We start from the raw sequence: 12,584 nt of genomic DNA on the forward strand, positions 1-12,584 counted from the left end.
GTTAGCCCGTCAGGCCTTTCCCATGTAGCCTCACCGTGCGAGTGTGTGCGTGTGCGTTTGTTTGTGTTAGGGAGGCTGCCCCATTCTGCACTAGAAGACACCTCACGCGTGTTGAGGTGCAGGGTAGCTGCTTAGTCATACTGTACCTGCATTGTACAGCAGCAGAACAAAGGCCGGAGCGATGCAACGGAATCCATGCATGTAAAACAAACTATACACTGTATCTCATCTTCAAATAGGGTTAAGATTGTTAGGATGTGTATGTAAATAGGACAGGAACCTCCTCCCCTGGCTCCGCCCCCCTTTTCAGAATTATGTAAGTTAAGATGACCATATTCAGGTTGCTCTATGGTATGTATCAATAAATGTTTTGCACCCTGAAGAAATCAAAAAAGAGAAACGAACACACACACACACACACACCGTCTCGGCTCTCCTGGACCTGTCTCTCCTGTCTGTTCTTCACGGGACAGAGAGCCGACGAATGCAGCACTCTGTGAAGCCCACGCAGTCTGTCCCCTGCACCACTGCTGGCCGTTAGTGCGTCTGTGTGTGTGTGTGTGTGTGTGTGTGTGTGTGTGTGTGTGTGTGCGCGCGATAGGTAGGTGGGTGGGTGTCGGTGGCCTGACAGGAAGCTTGGCCGCTCCCCCGGGACGTCGGGCCCTCGTGTACAGGTCTGAACTATGAGCACAAAAGGTGAATTTTGGGACAAGAGACACTGCTGACGTGCCCCTTTTCTGTGGTTGCTCCTGTACATTCCTTTCTTCTGAATGTGTAAACCTGTACATGTGGCGTGAAAATTCCTCTATTAATGTGTATCAAGAGAATGGAACAACGACAAAAAATGTTACTTTTTAAATTATTATCATTATTATTATTATTACTACTCTTATTGTCTAGCTTTGTAAAACTGCTGATCCATCGGGCATACCTCAGCAGGCCTTTCCCCATCTTTGAAAAAGGACAAATGAGTGACGGGGAAATGAGGTTTTGGATAAACTATTTTTAATTGTGGTTGAAGCAATAGACTTTTTGAACTTTGAATTGTGCATGGCTGTGTCTTGAGTGTAAAAAAACAAAATATTGCAGTTTGGGAACTGGACTGAAATAAAAAGAAGAAAACCAGAGTTTTTTTAATGCTTTTTATATTTATTTTATTCTTGTTCTTTCAATTAATTATGCCAGTTGGTTTTTTTTATCATGATATTAAAATAACTGGTGAAATAAGTTGCATTATGGAAACATGATACATTTATGTATTTTTGTTTAAACAATTACAACTTTAATGGCAAATTATTGCCATTTCCGTCACAGTATAATATAACATAAAAAAGGAATGATATCTTTACACGCAACTCAAACATCAACATAATAATACTTTATAAGTTACACAATGATTAGTAAAAAGAATTTGGATTTAAAAAAAAGACAGGAATTCACATTCAATCCGTCCCAAACTTCCCCGCTGCTCTAAAATCAGCCACGAGCACCACAAACAGTTTAAAGGGAGTTAAACCACAACTGTTTTTGGTGCTTCGACGATGCCACATGGCACGAGCGGTTCACCACGAGGCTGAGCACTGAGCACGGCGAAGGCCTCGCTCGGGTCAGCGAGGGGATCACATGGCGGTCAGCTGAGTTGAAGTGATAATCCTCACGCCGATGATACCCGGCATCTCGTCGGCCATCTGCCGTCCCCGCTGCCTCAGCTGCAGCCTCTGAGGGTCGGTGCTGTCCTTCACCGCCCCGGACAACACCACCTGGCCCATGAACTCGTCCTTCACTGCGTTGCTATTCCACACCTGGCGACGACCAGACACAAATTAAAAGTTAAATGTCCAAAAATAGCTCATCTGCAGGGCTCTGATTCGATTATGATGAGCGATGACGCCATGAGGCAATGATGATGTCATGTGCTCTCAATTACTGCTAATTATAAGCTGCCATTATTTGTCAGCTTTTCTTCTTTGTAGACTCGGCCGGCTCATTTTCTTCTTATTATTCATTGTGAGCACCGAATATATATTTGAAAATAAATGAATTTAAAAAAATAAATTAAAAAGTCTATTACACTTGTACGGTTTTTCATGAAAGAATTCGCCACACCATTGAAACTAATACTGTTCAGCAAATACAAATAAAATAAGCATAAAAATAACCAACAAGACCAGCAAAAGCACGATGCCTCTTATTCCACCAGTATGAAAAACATGAAATCAGGGTTTGATAAGTATATTTTCATTTATAATTACATTTATTAATAGGCTTTGAAATACCCCTTTGCACTCAAAACTATTTCATCTATTCAAAACATCTACCATCATTGAATAATGCCTTGTGTTTGATCTTAAACAAAGCTGCTTTTCTGAGTTTGAAAGGCAACGTTTTGGAGATACATGGTTTTCTCAGTGACCCACAATGCCTTTCAAACGCCAATCACTGAGATCAATGACAGTCGTCAGGGTGCTCTTACCTCCACGGTTATGGGCGTTCTGGGCTTCTTCCTGTAGAAAATGGCGCTGGTTGTAAACATCGGTGTCAGGGTGTCCTTCTGAATGGGGGATCGCACTGATCGGCCCTCACAGTAAATGATGACGTAGGGGTCTGCACCTGCATGAAAACAATTGAACGCAAAACATGTTGGCCGTCTACAAGCCGATCCCACCGATCGGCGGATTTTGGGGTGAAAGTCGGGCCTGCGTTAAGTCCTCTGACCTCCTGTGCTGTCCTGGTTCTGCAGCCCGTCTGCTCCGTGGACGTAGACGTGAGTCACTACTTGCGGATATCCGAGGAATGAACTCCAGCATTTTACCTTTGGCTTGTCCTCGATCAGCTCCCTGCAGGAGTAGAGGAGCATTCATGCACCAGGAGGGGAGAAGAGTGCATTTTGCTTGGTAAGTGGATCTTTGCAATCATCAAATTGGACACTTTTTCAGTTTTCAATAGCGAAAACATGGTTTTATGTAGTAGAAGATACCAAGTACAGATACCAGTGTTTAAATAAATACAGGAATTCAATGTCAGCTTTATGGTCAATTCCTCGACATGTACAAAAACATACAAACGTTTCTCTCCAGTCCAACACATAGAGTGAATGCTGTATATACTTCGTTCTAATTCAAGTGGAAAACTCTTTAGTGCAGCAAACAAACTAAAGCCAGAATTAAAATCCCAGGACCAGATATGGAATTCAACAGAGTGGTTCAGAGCAACTTAGTCCGCCAAAAAGAAAGTCATTTACAAAAATCGGACTAAACAAAATCTTTAGCCAAGAAAAGCAGTGGGATGGGAATGATTTGTGAGTGAACATGATTATGTGGTCTCCCCTTTCATAAACAGTCACTTTGAGTGCTTTCCTTGGATGAAATCCATCCGTTTGTCTCAAAAATTTGGTCAAATAAGCGTTCGAGCTGAGTGTCTCTTAAGACCCGGTGACTGTTAAATGTTGCCATGCTGCTGATTCACAGCCAACCATCCCACCTCCCCCTGTACACGTACCTGCAGCCCGAGTCCACATCGGTGAAAACTCGGATCATGTAGTCCCCCAGCGTGAGCGGCTTGAAGGTGGTGGGGATGATGACGTAGCGGCCCTGTGGCAGCGTGCACCTCATGAAGACCGTCCGAGCGTTGATGTAGGTGGACGTGTTCACACACTGCTGGGTCAGGATGTCGTGCATCCGATACTTCCTGTTCACTTCCACCTGGAAAAAAAAAGGAAAACAAGTTGAAATCTGGTGATAACTCCCTTCGCTATATGCGATATGAAGTCTTCCTATGCAGCGCACTCAAGGATCCTGTGTGTGTTTGCGCATGCAGAGATCTTCTCATGGTGACGAGAGACCTGGATGAACTAATTCAACAGAATAAAGCACGTCGCGGCCTCAAGCAGCTTATTCAGTCTTTTGTCTGCAGAACTCAGAACTCGGGACCATAGATACAAAGAGCTCTTTTATTTGAAGAAGATTGCTCTTTTAGATTTTTTATACATTTTCTTCTATCTTTCAGTTAGTATTATTGTATTTTTTAGGCTATATTTTGTACAGTTTTCAATGGTGTACTGTGTCATGCTTTGGTGTATTTTGGGAGAAGACAAACAAAGGCAATCTAATCCGGACAGATGTCAAATTGAACTTGTATGCGGAGGAGCAGTAAAGAAACGTTTGCTGCTGATGCAGAATCTTCTGCCTCCTGGTGGTAGAGAAAAAATGTGTATTCTATGGACAGAGTAATATAATTCTTGCACTATTATGGTGTATTGATCAGGCATAAAGTAAAGCAGCATATTATGTTTTGGAGCAGTTCATATCAGGCCATGATTTATCATTACAGTCACAGTCGGGTTTCAATGACATTCTCTATGATGTCAGCAAATACATTTTCTAAAATGTGTATCCTGGTTCATAACTGTCAATCTGAAGACGGGAAGTATTTCTTTGACCCCCCTGGTCATCTTGTCAAACAGCGTTTGGGGTGACAACAATAAAAAGTAGAGAATGTGGAGGCAGCGTCTGGACTCTGTCAGATGAAGGAGGAAGACACGTGACTGGTATGATGACCATAGATGACCCGAGTTAAATTCGGGGTGAGGCCGTGAGCACACGGCTTGCTTTCTGAGTCACATGCTCCTTGTGGCAGCAGCATTTACTGCTGTGCAGAACTGCCCCTCTGGCAGCACCTCCTTCGGAGTGATAAGAGTGTGTGTGTGTGTGTGTGTGTGATTGAATTTAGCCTGCTTTCTAAACAGTAGTAGGGGAAAGGTGATGTATGCATGCGGTTACATGGCCTTATTTTAATGTGACCAATCCAACGTCAAGTTTTACATCTGCCAGAGAGGCTGGTTCTGACTTTAAAGTTTAACTCAGTTCAGACCTCTACTGAAACGCATTGATGGGTTTTATTATTCTCTGTAAAAATAAAACGTAACTATCTATATTGCAAAATTATACGTATAAAACTAGAGGTTTTGGTTTCATATAAATACACACACGGCATTCTAAAAGGGAACTGAACTCTTTGCACCTTGCAAGGAGTGTAGAGAAAATTGTCATTATCCAGTTTGGTTCAACTCTGTTTCTTATATGTAAATAATCAGATGAAGGATGTGCATTTGCTGCACTTAATCGCTTTTAGGCTCTTGTTGAAATGGGCAGTTTTTGCTCCGATAAAGTCAAGTCTGCTGGTCATTAAAATCCCATAACTGTTCACTGTTTGCTCAACAAATGAGTAGAAAACTCAACTGCTGCCAAATTCTTTCACCAAAACGAAAGCCAAACTCCAACAAGATGACCTTGTTTTCCCTCTCGAAAAAACTGACCTTTGACTTTGTCTGCGTCCCACAATTCCCTCTGTTTTAAACTCATCACAGGTCACAAACGCTTCAAATCTTTCAATTTTAATTACCACTGATTCATGATGAAACAAGTCATTGTAGATCAGTAGTAGAAATCAGTATGCTGATCTTACCTTGAAGATACCAAAGCCAATGCTGAGATTTTCTCCTTGACCAAATTTTCTTTGGCTTTTCATGTCTTTCTGTTGCAAAGAAATTAGAACCTCGTCGGCCTCCTTCGTAACATCGAACAGGTACTGTAAGAGAAAGAAATGTTGAAAATGACACAAATGCATACAGGTGCATGAACACATGCTACGTGGGGAATCCATTCGGAGCCCTCAGTACCTGTGGGTTCTGCAGGAAGGTCTGCTTGTGGTTGCCGCAGCCGCCACAGCGGTTTAACAGCGGCTCTGCGTTTTTGGTCCAGCTCCCAAAGTGCACAACCTCGTTCCATGTCTTATAGACACTGATCAGAGAGGTGTTGATGAGACGACAGATATCCGCATCTGTAAAGAACTTGCACCAGTCTGTGAACTCCATCCTGTCGAGGTGAACCGGAAATGTGTTATTGAACTCTGAAAAAAGGGACAACAAGTCAACAGGTGTACTGCGATAAAAAAGGAAAAAATGCTCACCAGAACTCGCCATCATCCTCTACAGTGATGCCAAGTTTGCCCCTCTCCATATCACCAACCTTTGACCATTCCTCAGAGCTGACAGCAAGCAAAGCAAACATGATGATTACACTTAAGAATTACAAGTAAGACTAATACGTTGCACCCACCTTTTGAGTCATATGGCTTTTGCACAGTTTTGATCCTCAAATTTGGTTACAATGTCAAATATGATATTAAGCCACAACCGAAGAGAGGATTGACTATCATCAGATTGTTTGCTGTCCCCTCCTTATGCAACGTCCTTATTTTTAACAAAATATGACAAGTAGCCTCTTAATCATTATTCTTCACCCTTGTCAGCTCATGAGTGCGGTTTGCACAGCTTTCACTTCCTGCTCTTCCACTGGTCCGATCTACAACAGTGGAGAAGAACCGGGACTTAAAGCACTCCTCACCTGTCACTCCAGGCTCCTTTCCACTCAGTCTTGCCCCAGGGGTTTCTCATGCGGATCAGAGGAATGGTTTCGTTCTTGAAGTAGGCCATCAGTCCGTGACCTATGCGCACTTTCTTCACTGCGGTCACCGAGTACGCGTGGCCTTTCACCAGCCCGTTAGACATCCTGAGTTCCAGCTCATGAGGCTGCGCCTGATGAAATTATAACAGGCAACTGGTCAGTATCTCTGGAAGTATAGAGTCAAAAAAAGCAAACATTTAGGAAAAACACACACCTTAATTGAGCAGCTGATGATCCCTTCTCGCTCGTAGACCTTCAGCAGGTCCTCAAACAGCTGGTCCTGTTTTTTCGCGTCCTTATAGTAAGCCTCGGCCTCCAGGTTGATGGCTTCAGCCACAGCTCCAGTGAAATCCACCACAGCGTCTCCGGTGTTTCCCCCCTCCAAGGACTCATAGCAGCCGGTAAGCCTGGACGCGAAAAAGGTGCAGCGGAATCCCAGGTTCAGTGACAGAAACATGAAACTACAAGCAGATTAACACCAAATGTATATATACATATTTGCAAGTTGGGTTCAGTTGCATGACTAATGCCTTAGACTGCTCTTAAAAAAATAAGTCAAGTTGATTTAATCGGTTTCATTAATATTAACACTGACTTGTTTTGAGGTCGGACAGTAAGCCACCTCTTCCCTTTTGCCAGGACTGATGGGAGAGCTTTGTTGCTATGGCAACAATTTGTTCAGGTGCGTTGGAGTTACTTAGCGATAACTATTTGTTGCAGCTGTGGCTCATCGGGAAACATAATAGCGCCTCGACCTTTAATTACATGGTTGGTGGTTAAGTTTCTAGCCCTGCCGGCTCCGACTGTCCATGTTTCAAAGTGTCCTTGAGAAAGGCGCTACATGCAACATATATATGGAAGTGTGAATAGCATGTCTAGAGGTTATAGTGATTTCCAAGACCTGGGTCATTGTCATGCATCTGCCCCCTTGCCGGTTTAAGTTCACTGACTTGGCGTAGGCCTTCTCCAGCAGAGCGCTCCAGAATTCGTTGGTGTCTTTTGAGTGACAGTAGATGAGTTCACCGTTGATTGTCGGCAGCCGGTCATCCACCACCACATCCACCCACTCGCCAAACACCCAGAACTGAAAGTGGAAGATTCCCGCATAGTTCCCGGGCTGCTTGTGGTCCCACTCCTGCGTTGTGTGGTCAGGAATTACCTGGAAAAACACAAAGCAACAAATACCCATGTGACTCATTTTCAGTGAGTTTTTTGCAGCTTAGTGACACATCGCCCAGTGCCCAATATAATGTAACAGACATGATACAATTAATAGAAATAATTAAATGCTAGTGTAGTATTACACAAGGGAGGTCATATACTTTTACTCACAATTGCAGTTCAGAATATAAATATTGTAAATAATGTTCATCCAATTAACACCTCATTGCATTTATATATTTGAAAGCTTTGGATTGACAGCATCCTTGCTTAAAGATTAAAGCTTAAACATATACTGCACACTTGGATCATAGGACCCTTTGAAGGAGAGAGAAATGGTTCCAGTTATCCTATTAAAATTACTTAATTACTTATTAAAATGTCGGTTACAGACATTGGCTCACAGATTCTCCAACCAAATAAATGCACCTTTTTCCAGAGGTTTGGCTTCAAAGCCAGACAGGAGCACGCCGCAACAAACCAACAGTTCCCCACGGACCCCTGGTTCAGGTCATGGGAGCTGATGCCCTTCACAAACAGATGGGGCTCGTTGCTTATCTCCTATAGGAGAAAAGTAAACGGGACGCACGTTACACATTTCTTCAGCATTATGCAGGATTCTTCCGCCTGGTGCAGTAAACATCTCTAGGAATAACTGAATCGCTCCCCTCACCCCCGGTCGTCTCCACTCCACAACCCCTGGAGGGGGTTTCCTGAAGAACAGCGATGCATTGGTGGCTGGGAACTCTGGATCCTTGAACAGCGTCTTGTCATTGATACAATCTTTCTTCAGTTCAGAGTAGTGCTGGTTCTTGTAGGGGACGGCGGAGGAGAACATGGTCCAGACGCTGAAGCTTCACAGCTGCAGAGTGATGACAGACACCAGACGTCGACAGACTTCATATAGAGTTTTAGCTTTTAGGAACAGGTTCCATTCAGCATTTGATTCATTTTTTGGGGGTGGAAGTGCAATAATAAAAGGCTTTATTAGAAAGCCTAATAGACGAGCAAACAGGTACGACAAAGGCACGTATGTTCAATAAAACAGTAAATCCATAGCACACAGGTAGAACGCCAACATTTCCTTGTAACAGCTTGATGTGCTGCAATTGTCTGATGATTTTCCCACCAAGACTGAAGAAGAACGTGAGAATAAGTGTCCCGTCACACAACAACAACAAAAGGCCGCATCAGTACCTGTGATTGGCCGTTTGTTGACCTGTTTCCACCCAAACTGTGCAGCGTTATAAAGAATGAGACAGAATGTGTTTACGGCTGGATTTCGCCTCAAGCTGAAGGCGATTAATAACACACAACACAGTTGTGTTCTCTGGGGGATTGCGATATTTTAACTCTTGATCTATTTGTCCCGCCGCGCTGACCCCTCAGGGCTGCATTTGGACGATAACATCTTTTTGGAAGAAATACTGTTTGCCAAAAATAACACGTTAAATCATACAAGAATTAATTGACTGGACGCTGCAAGAAAGCGACGGGAAGTTTTTGGTTTTTCCCAAAGACCCAAAACAAGATAAGAAAGAGGGAGAGAGAGAGAGAGAGAGAGAGAGAGAGAAAGAAAGGGTAAAACATGAAAACTGAAACCGCCGATGAAATGGAGAAGAGAAAAGAAAGGGAAAAGAAGAAGAAGCATCAAACATCCAGTGTGCTGCTCCTACCTGCTCCACAATAGAGAAGCTTCCAAATGCTTTACCTGAGGTAAACCTGCCCGTCTCACCCTCCCACGCACAGGTGACTTGAGCAACGCGTGACTAGACACATTGTTGGAGCCACACCCGTGCTGTTTGCTCCATTCCCCGTCGCATTTTATTACCTGGCCGGTGTTATTGTTTAACGTGACATCAGGAAGGAGTGAGATACCTTCAAGACGTCACAGCCACCATGTCGACGTGACAGAAATGAGATTGCGTTGTGGGTGTTGGGCGTAGACCAGGTTGTGAGTCTGTGTGATGTGTTTCAGAGTCCCGGAGGGCAGCTTGTTTTTAGTCAGTTATTCGCACCCCTTTTGTGGGTCGTAAGTGTAGCAAACGGTCTGTAGAGTGTTTTCTTTCTTACGTCGGCAGCATTGATTTACAGAGTCAGATCACTGTAATATCTGCTAACAGTGGTAGCAGGTCACATTCCATTCTGATCCTCCCTCGTGATGTTTGGGACAGTCTTGTAGTCTTTGAGTGCTGTTACAGCGAGAAAATAACGACCTGACAGGACAGCAGATATGATCTGAAGCCGTGTTTGAATATTTCCCATTTTAAAAAGAGGATTTTGTACCGACTTGCCCCCGAGGGAACTGATGATTAAAGTATTAACCAGACAGATGGAAGCATAAAACACCACTCGTAGACTCATCAGCCATTTGACATAAAAGGCAACACTCACCTGTGGCGAGCAGTCTTCTCTTCGCTGTGATGAGCTCAAACAGATCCGAGGTGCTCTCATCAATCCAACATTTCTGTTGCATGAACCGAAACCAGTTTCTTTGGTTTCAGCCTCTGGCTACCAGGGCTTCCCCAAACACGCTCATTCGCACAGAAACGCAGGCTGAGAACCGGTCCGACGAGCCCCTCTCGGAAGCAGGAGGTGTTAGGCTGCCTGCAAAGAGGGAGGGAAGGGGAGACTGAAATCTAACACCTCATCACTCCCACCACCCAACTACTGCGACCAGGTGAAACAAGCTAAAACTCGTCTTCTTCCGTGTTTGTTCTTTTACGACAACGGGAGAAAACTCCCATTTAGTGACTCACTGATTGATCAAGCTATTCTTTGTTAAATATTTTGTTTTGCTTTGTTTTGAGAGAAATCTTGCTTTGGGCGGTATGATTAGAGCGGATTGACTCCTTCGGACGGACAAACTCGTCCAGGTAATTGCACCTTTGAAACTGAGATCTGAAGAGGAATGTGAGGTCAATCCATGCAAGACCTAAGCAGACGGTAATAAGAAGGAATCGCAGAAAATCTCGTGATGTGAAAGAGGAGCACTGTGAAGTTTTTGAAGTTCATGGGAAAGGGTTTGTTTGAGAGCGGGAAACAACAGTATGGAGTGTAAGGCAGGAAGGTATTTAAAAAGATTAACATCAGCAAGGCCTTTACACGCTGGTTAGAGGACTGTGGTTGGCACGAGATAAAAGGTCTCTCTCATGCCAGTTATAAAAATAATTACATACATTATTCAAAATATATTAAATAAATTGTATTCTAGATCCTTGAGGGGTCTTTTCATTTCACTTATAAATCCATTATTACCAGTGACACTGTATTCTACGTCATATTGAATTTCACGTTCATTTTTGACCCACTCTAATTGTTAGATGATGTTGACCTTTCTTGCTTAGGACATGCAGAGAGCATGTTATTGGCAGAAATAATTTCACTGAAAGGATGCCATAATCAAATAAAGACTAAGTAAAGCAGTAAAAAATATGGATTCTGAATACTGTTCAAATTTTGTAACTTAAAATGTATCAGCGGAGTCGGAGGATGACGATGTTGCTCAGTGTTTTCTTCCAGAGCATGTATGAAATTGTATGGCAAAATATGCTGATATATTAATACATATATACAAACGGAAATAAAATCTTTACAGAGATTTTAGCCTCATGTCTGGTCCTCTAGCGCCACCCTGAGGACAAGCTGGGTCTGCTTGCATGGATTTACACTTTTCATTTTGCATTGTTCTTCAGCAGCAACACCACAATTAAACTATGTCTTTGTCATTATTCTAAAAGCCCATCATCACCCCCAATATCTCCCAAAGTAAGAGGGCAGTGATCTTTGACCATAAACGTGATGATGTGAAATATGAAACTGATCTGAGAGTGAGAAGCAAGTTGGCCTTAAAAGCGCGACACAATCAGTGTCATCAGAGATTAGAGTTTCAGGCACTGCATAATACCACAGGACTTACACATAAGAATTCCTGCATGAGTATTTCTGCAAAAATGTCACTTCGGCAGAGCGTCTGATAAACGGCATGCTTGCAGATTGATTGAAATCCCAGTTTTCTATGTTTGAAACAATCTTAACAAAGGAACCAAATGAGTGCTAACAAAGCCAGACAGCGACAGACTGCAGCTTCTACATCTTTGGAAACTTTAAAGAGCCGTAATAGAAAAATGTCTTTTAGCTGCGGATGGTTTCAAGAGTTTAAAGCCTCTGAACAACCAAACAGGTGTTTTCAGCTGATCTGATTAGCGCTCACCCCAGAACTGTGAGAAAGTGCAAAGACTAATTGATTGACGTCTCCGCGAGTGAACTGTTAGCTTTCTTTCATTTGTTAGGGCGGGACTAATTGCACCCGTATCCGTCTTATTGGTGGAAAAAGATTTGTGACTTAATACCAATACCAATCAATCAAAGCTTTGGCCGCCCTCATAAAGATTCTGTAAGAAGCCAATAACTGTGTATATAATACAAGAGAGGCTTTAGACTCTTAAAAGATGACCTAGAATGGCTGGACACAAAGACCGACATTCATTTAAGAGTGCCTGCGTTTTAACATTCACAGTCCATTTATTGTACCTTTTGTGTTTGGCAGGAAGCGGATCGAATAACTAGTTTTGTGAGGCCCAATTATTCTGTTTAGGCAGAAGGTACAACATGCACACATAGTAGCCAGTAGATGGCAGGACATTCATTAAGATAAATGTGTGTCCTTCTTGTACAGCAGGTCTTACTAAAAATGGCGTCTGTGTCCCTGCAGCAGAGGACGCCACAGTCAGATCCAGTGCGCTATACTGCAGAAGTAAGAAGAAACAGAACAATAAGAATGGGCAGTTATCCGTAGAGTAACTCTAAACTAGAAAATGCATTGGAATGCTGAAAGATTAAAGCTGAAAGCTAAAAGCTGAAATGAATTTGAAAAAATTGCTGAAAATACAGAAATTGTGGTACTAGTTGTACTAGCAGTAGAAGAAGTAAATAAATGGAAAAAAAAAAAGAACATTA

At 42.9% G+C, this 12,584-nt stretch overlaps 1 protein-coding gene across 2 annotated transcripts; it reads right to left on the reverse strand.

The window, feature by feature from the left end:
• Positions 1–1,128: 1,128 nt before the first annotated feature.
• LOC120822003 (calpain-5) lies at positions 1,129–10,260 on the reverse strand. Of its 2 annotated transcripts, none has more exons than XM_040181229.2 (13): positions 10,020–10,260; positions 8,299–8,487; positions 8,055–8,186; positions 7,415–7,623; positions 6,679–6,871; positions 6,405–6,595; positions 5,968–6,045; positions 5,678–5,873; positions 5,464–5,586; positions 3,499–3,701; positions 2,716–2,837; positions 2,474–2,610; positions 1,129–1,802 (listed from the first exon to the last, which is right to left on the reverse strand). In XM_040181229.2, the coding sequence occupies exons 2-13, from the start codon at positions 8,461–8,463 to the stop codon at positions 1,620–1,622; spliced, it is 1,932 nt and encodes a 643-aa protein (XP_040037163.1). In that variant the 5' UTR covers positions 8,464–8,487; positions 10,020–10,260; the 3' UTR covers positions 1,129–1,619. The 2 variants fall into 2 exon arrangements, with proteins under 2 accessions (XP_040037163.1, XP_040037165.1); XM_040181231.2 differs by lacking the exon at positions 10,020–10,260 and adding an exon at positions 9,302–9,353.
• Between the last annotated feature and the right edge of the window lie 2,324 nt (positions 10,261–12,584).

The sequence above is a fragment of the Gasterosteus aculeatus genome, chromosome 7, assembly GCF_964276395.1.
Source record: "Gasterosteus aculeatus chromosome 7, fGasAcu3.hap1.1, whole genome shotgun sequence".
Taxonomy (NCBI): Eukaryota; Metazoa; Chordata; class Actinopteri; order Perciformes; family Gasterosteidae; genus Gasterosteus; species Gasterosteus aculeatus.

Coding starts and splice junctions, on each gene's coding strand:
- LOC120822003 (XM_040181229.2), bottom strand. CDS start 8,463: ATGTTCTCCTCCGCCGTCCCCTACAAGAACCAGCACTACTCTGAACTG. Junction 7,624..8,054: donor AGCCAAACCTCTGGAAAAAG/GTGCATTTATTT, acceptor GTGTTTTTCCAG/GTAATTCCTGACCACACAAC. Junction 6,046..6,404: donor AAAGGAGCCTGGAGTGACAG/GTGAGGAGTGCT, acceptor GCTTGCTGTCAG/CTCTGAGGAATGGTCAAAGG.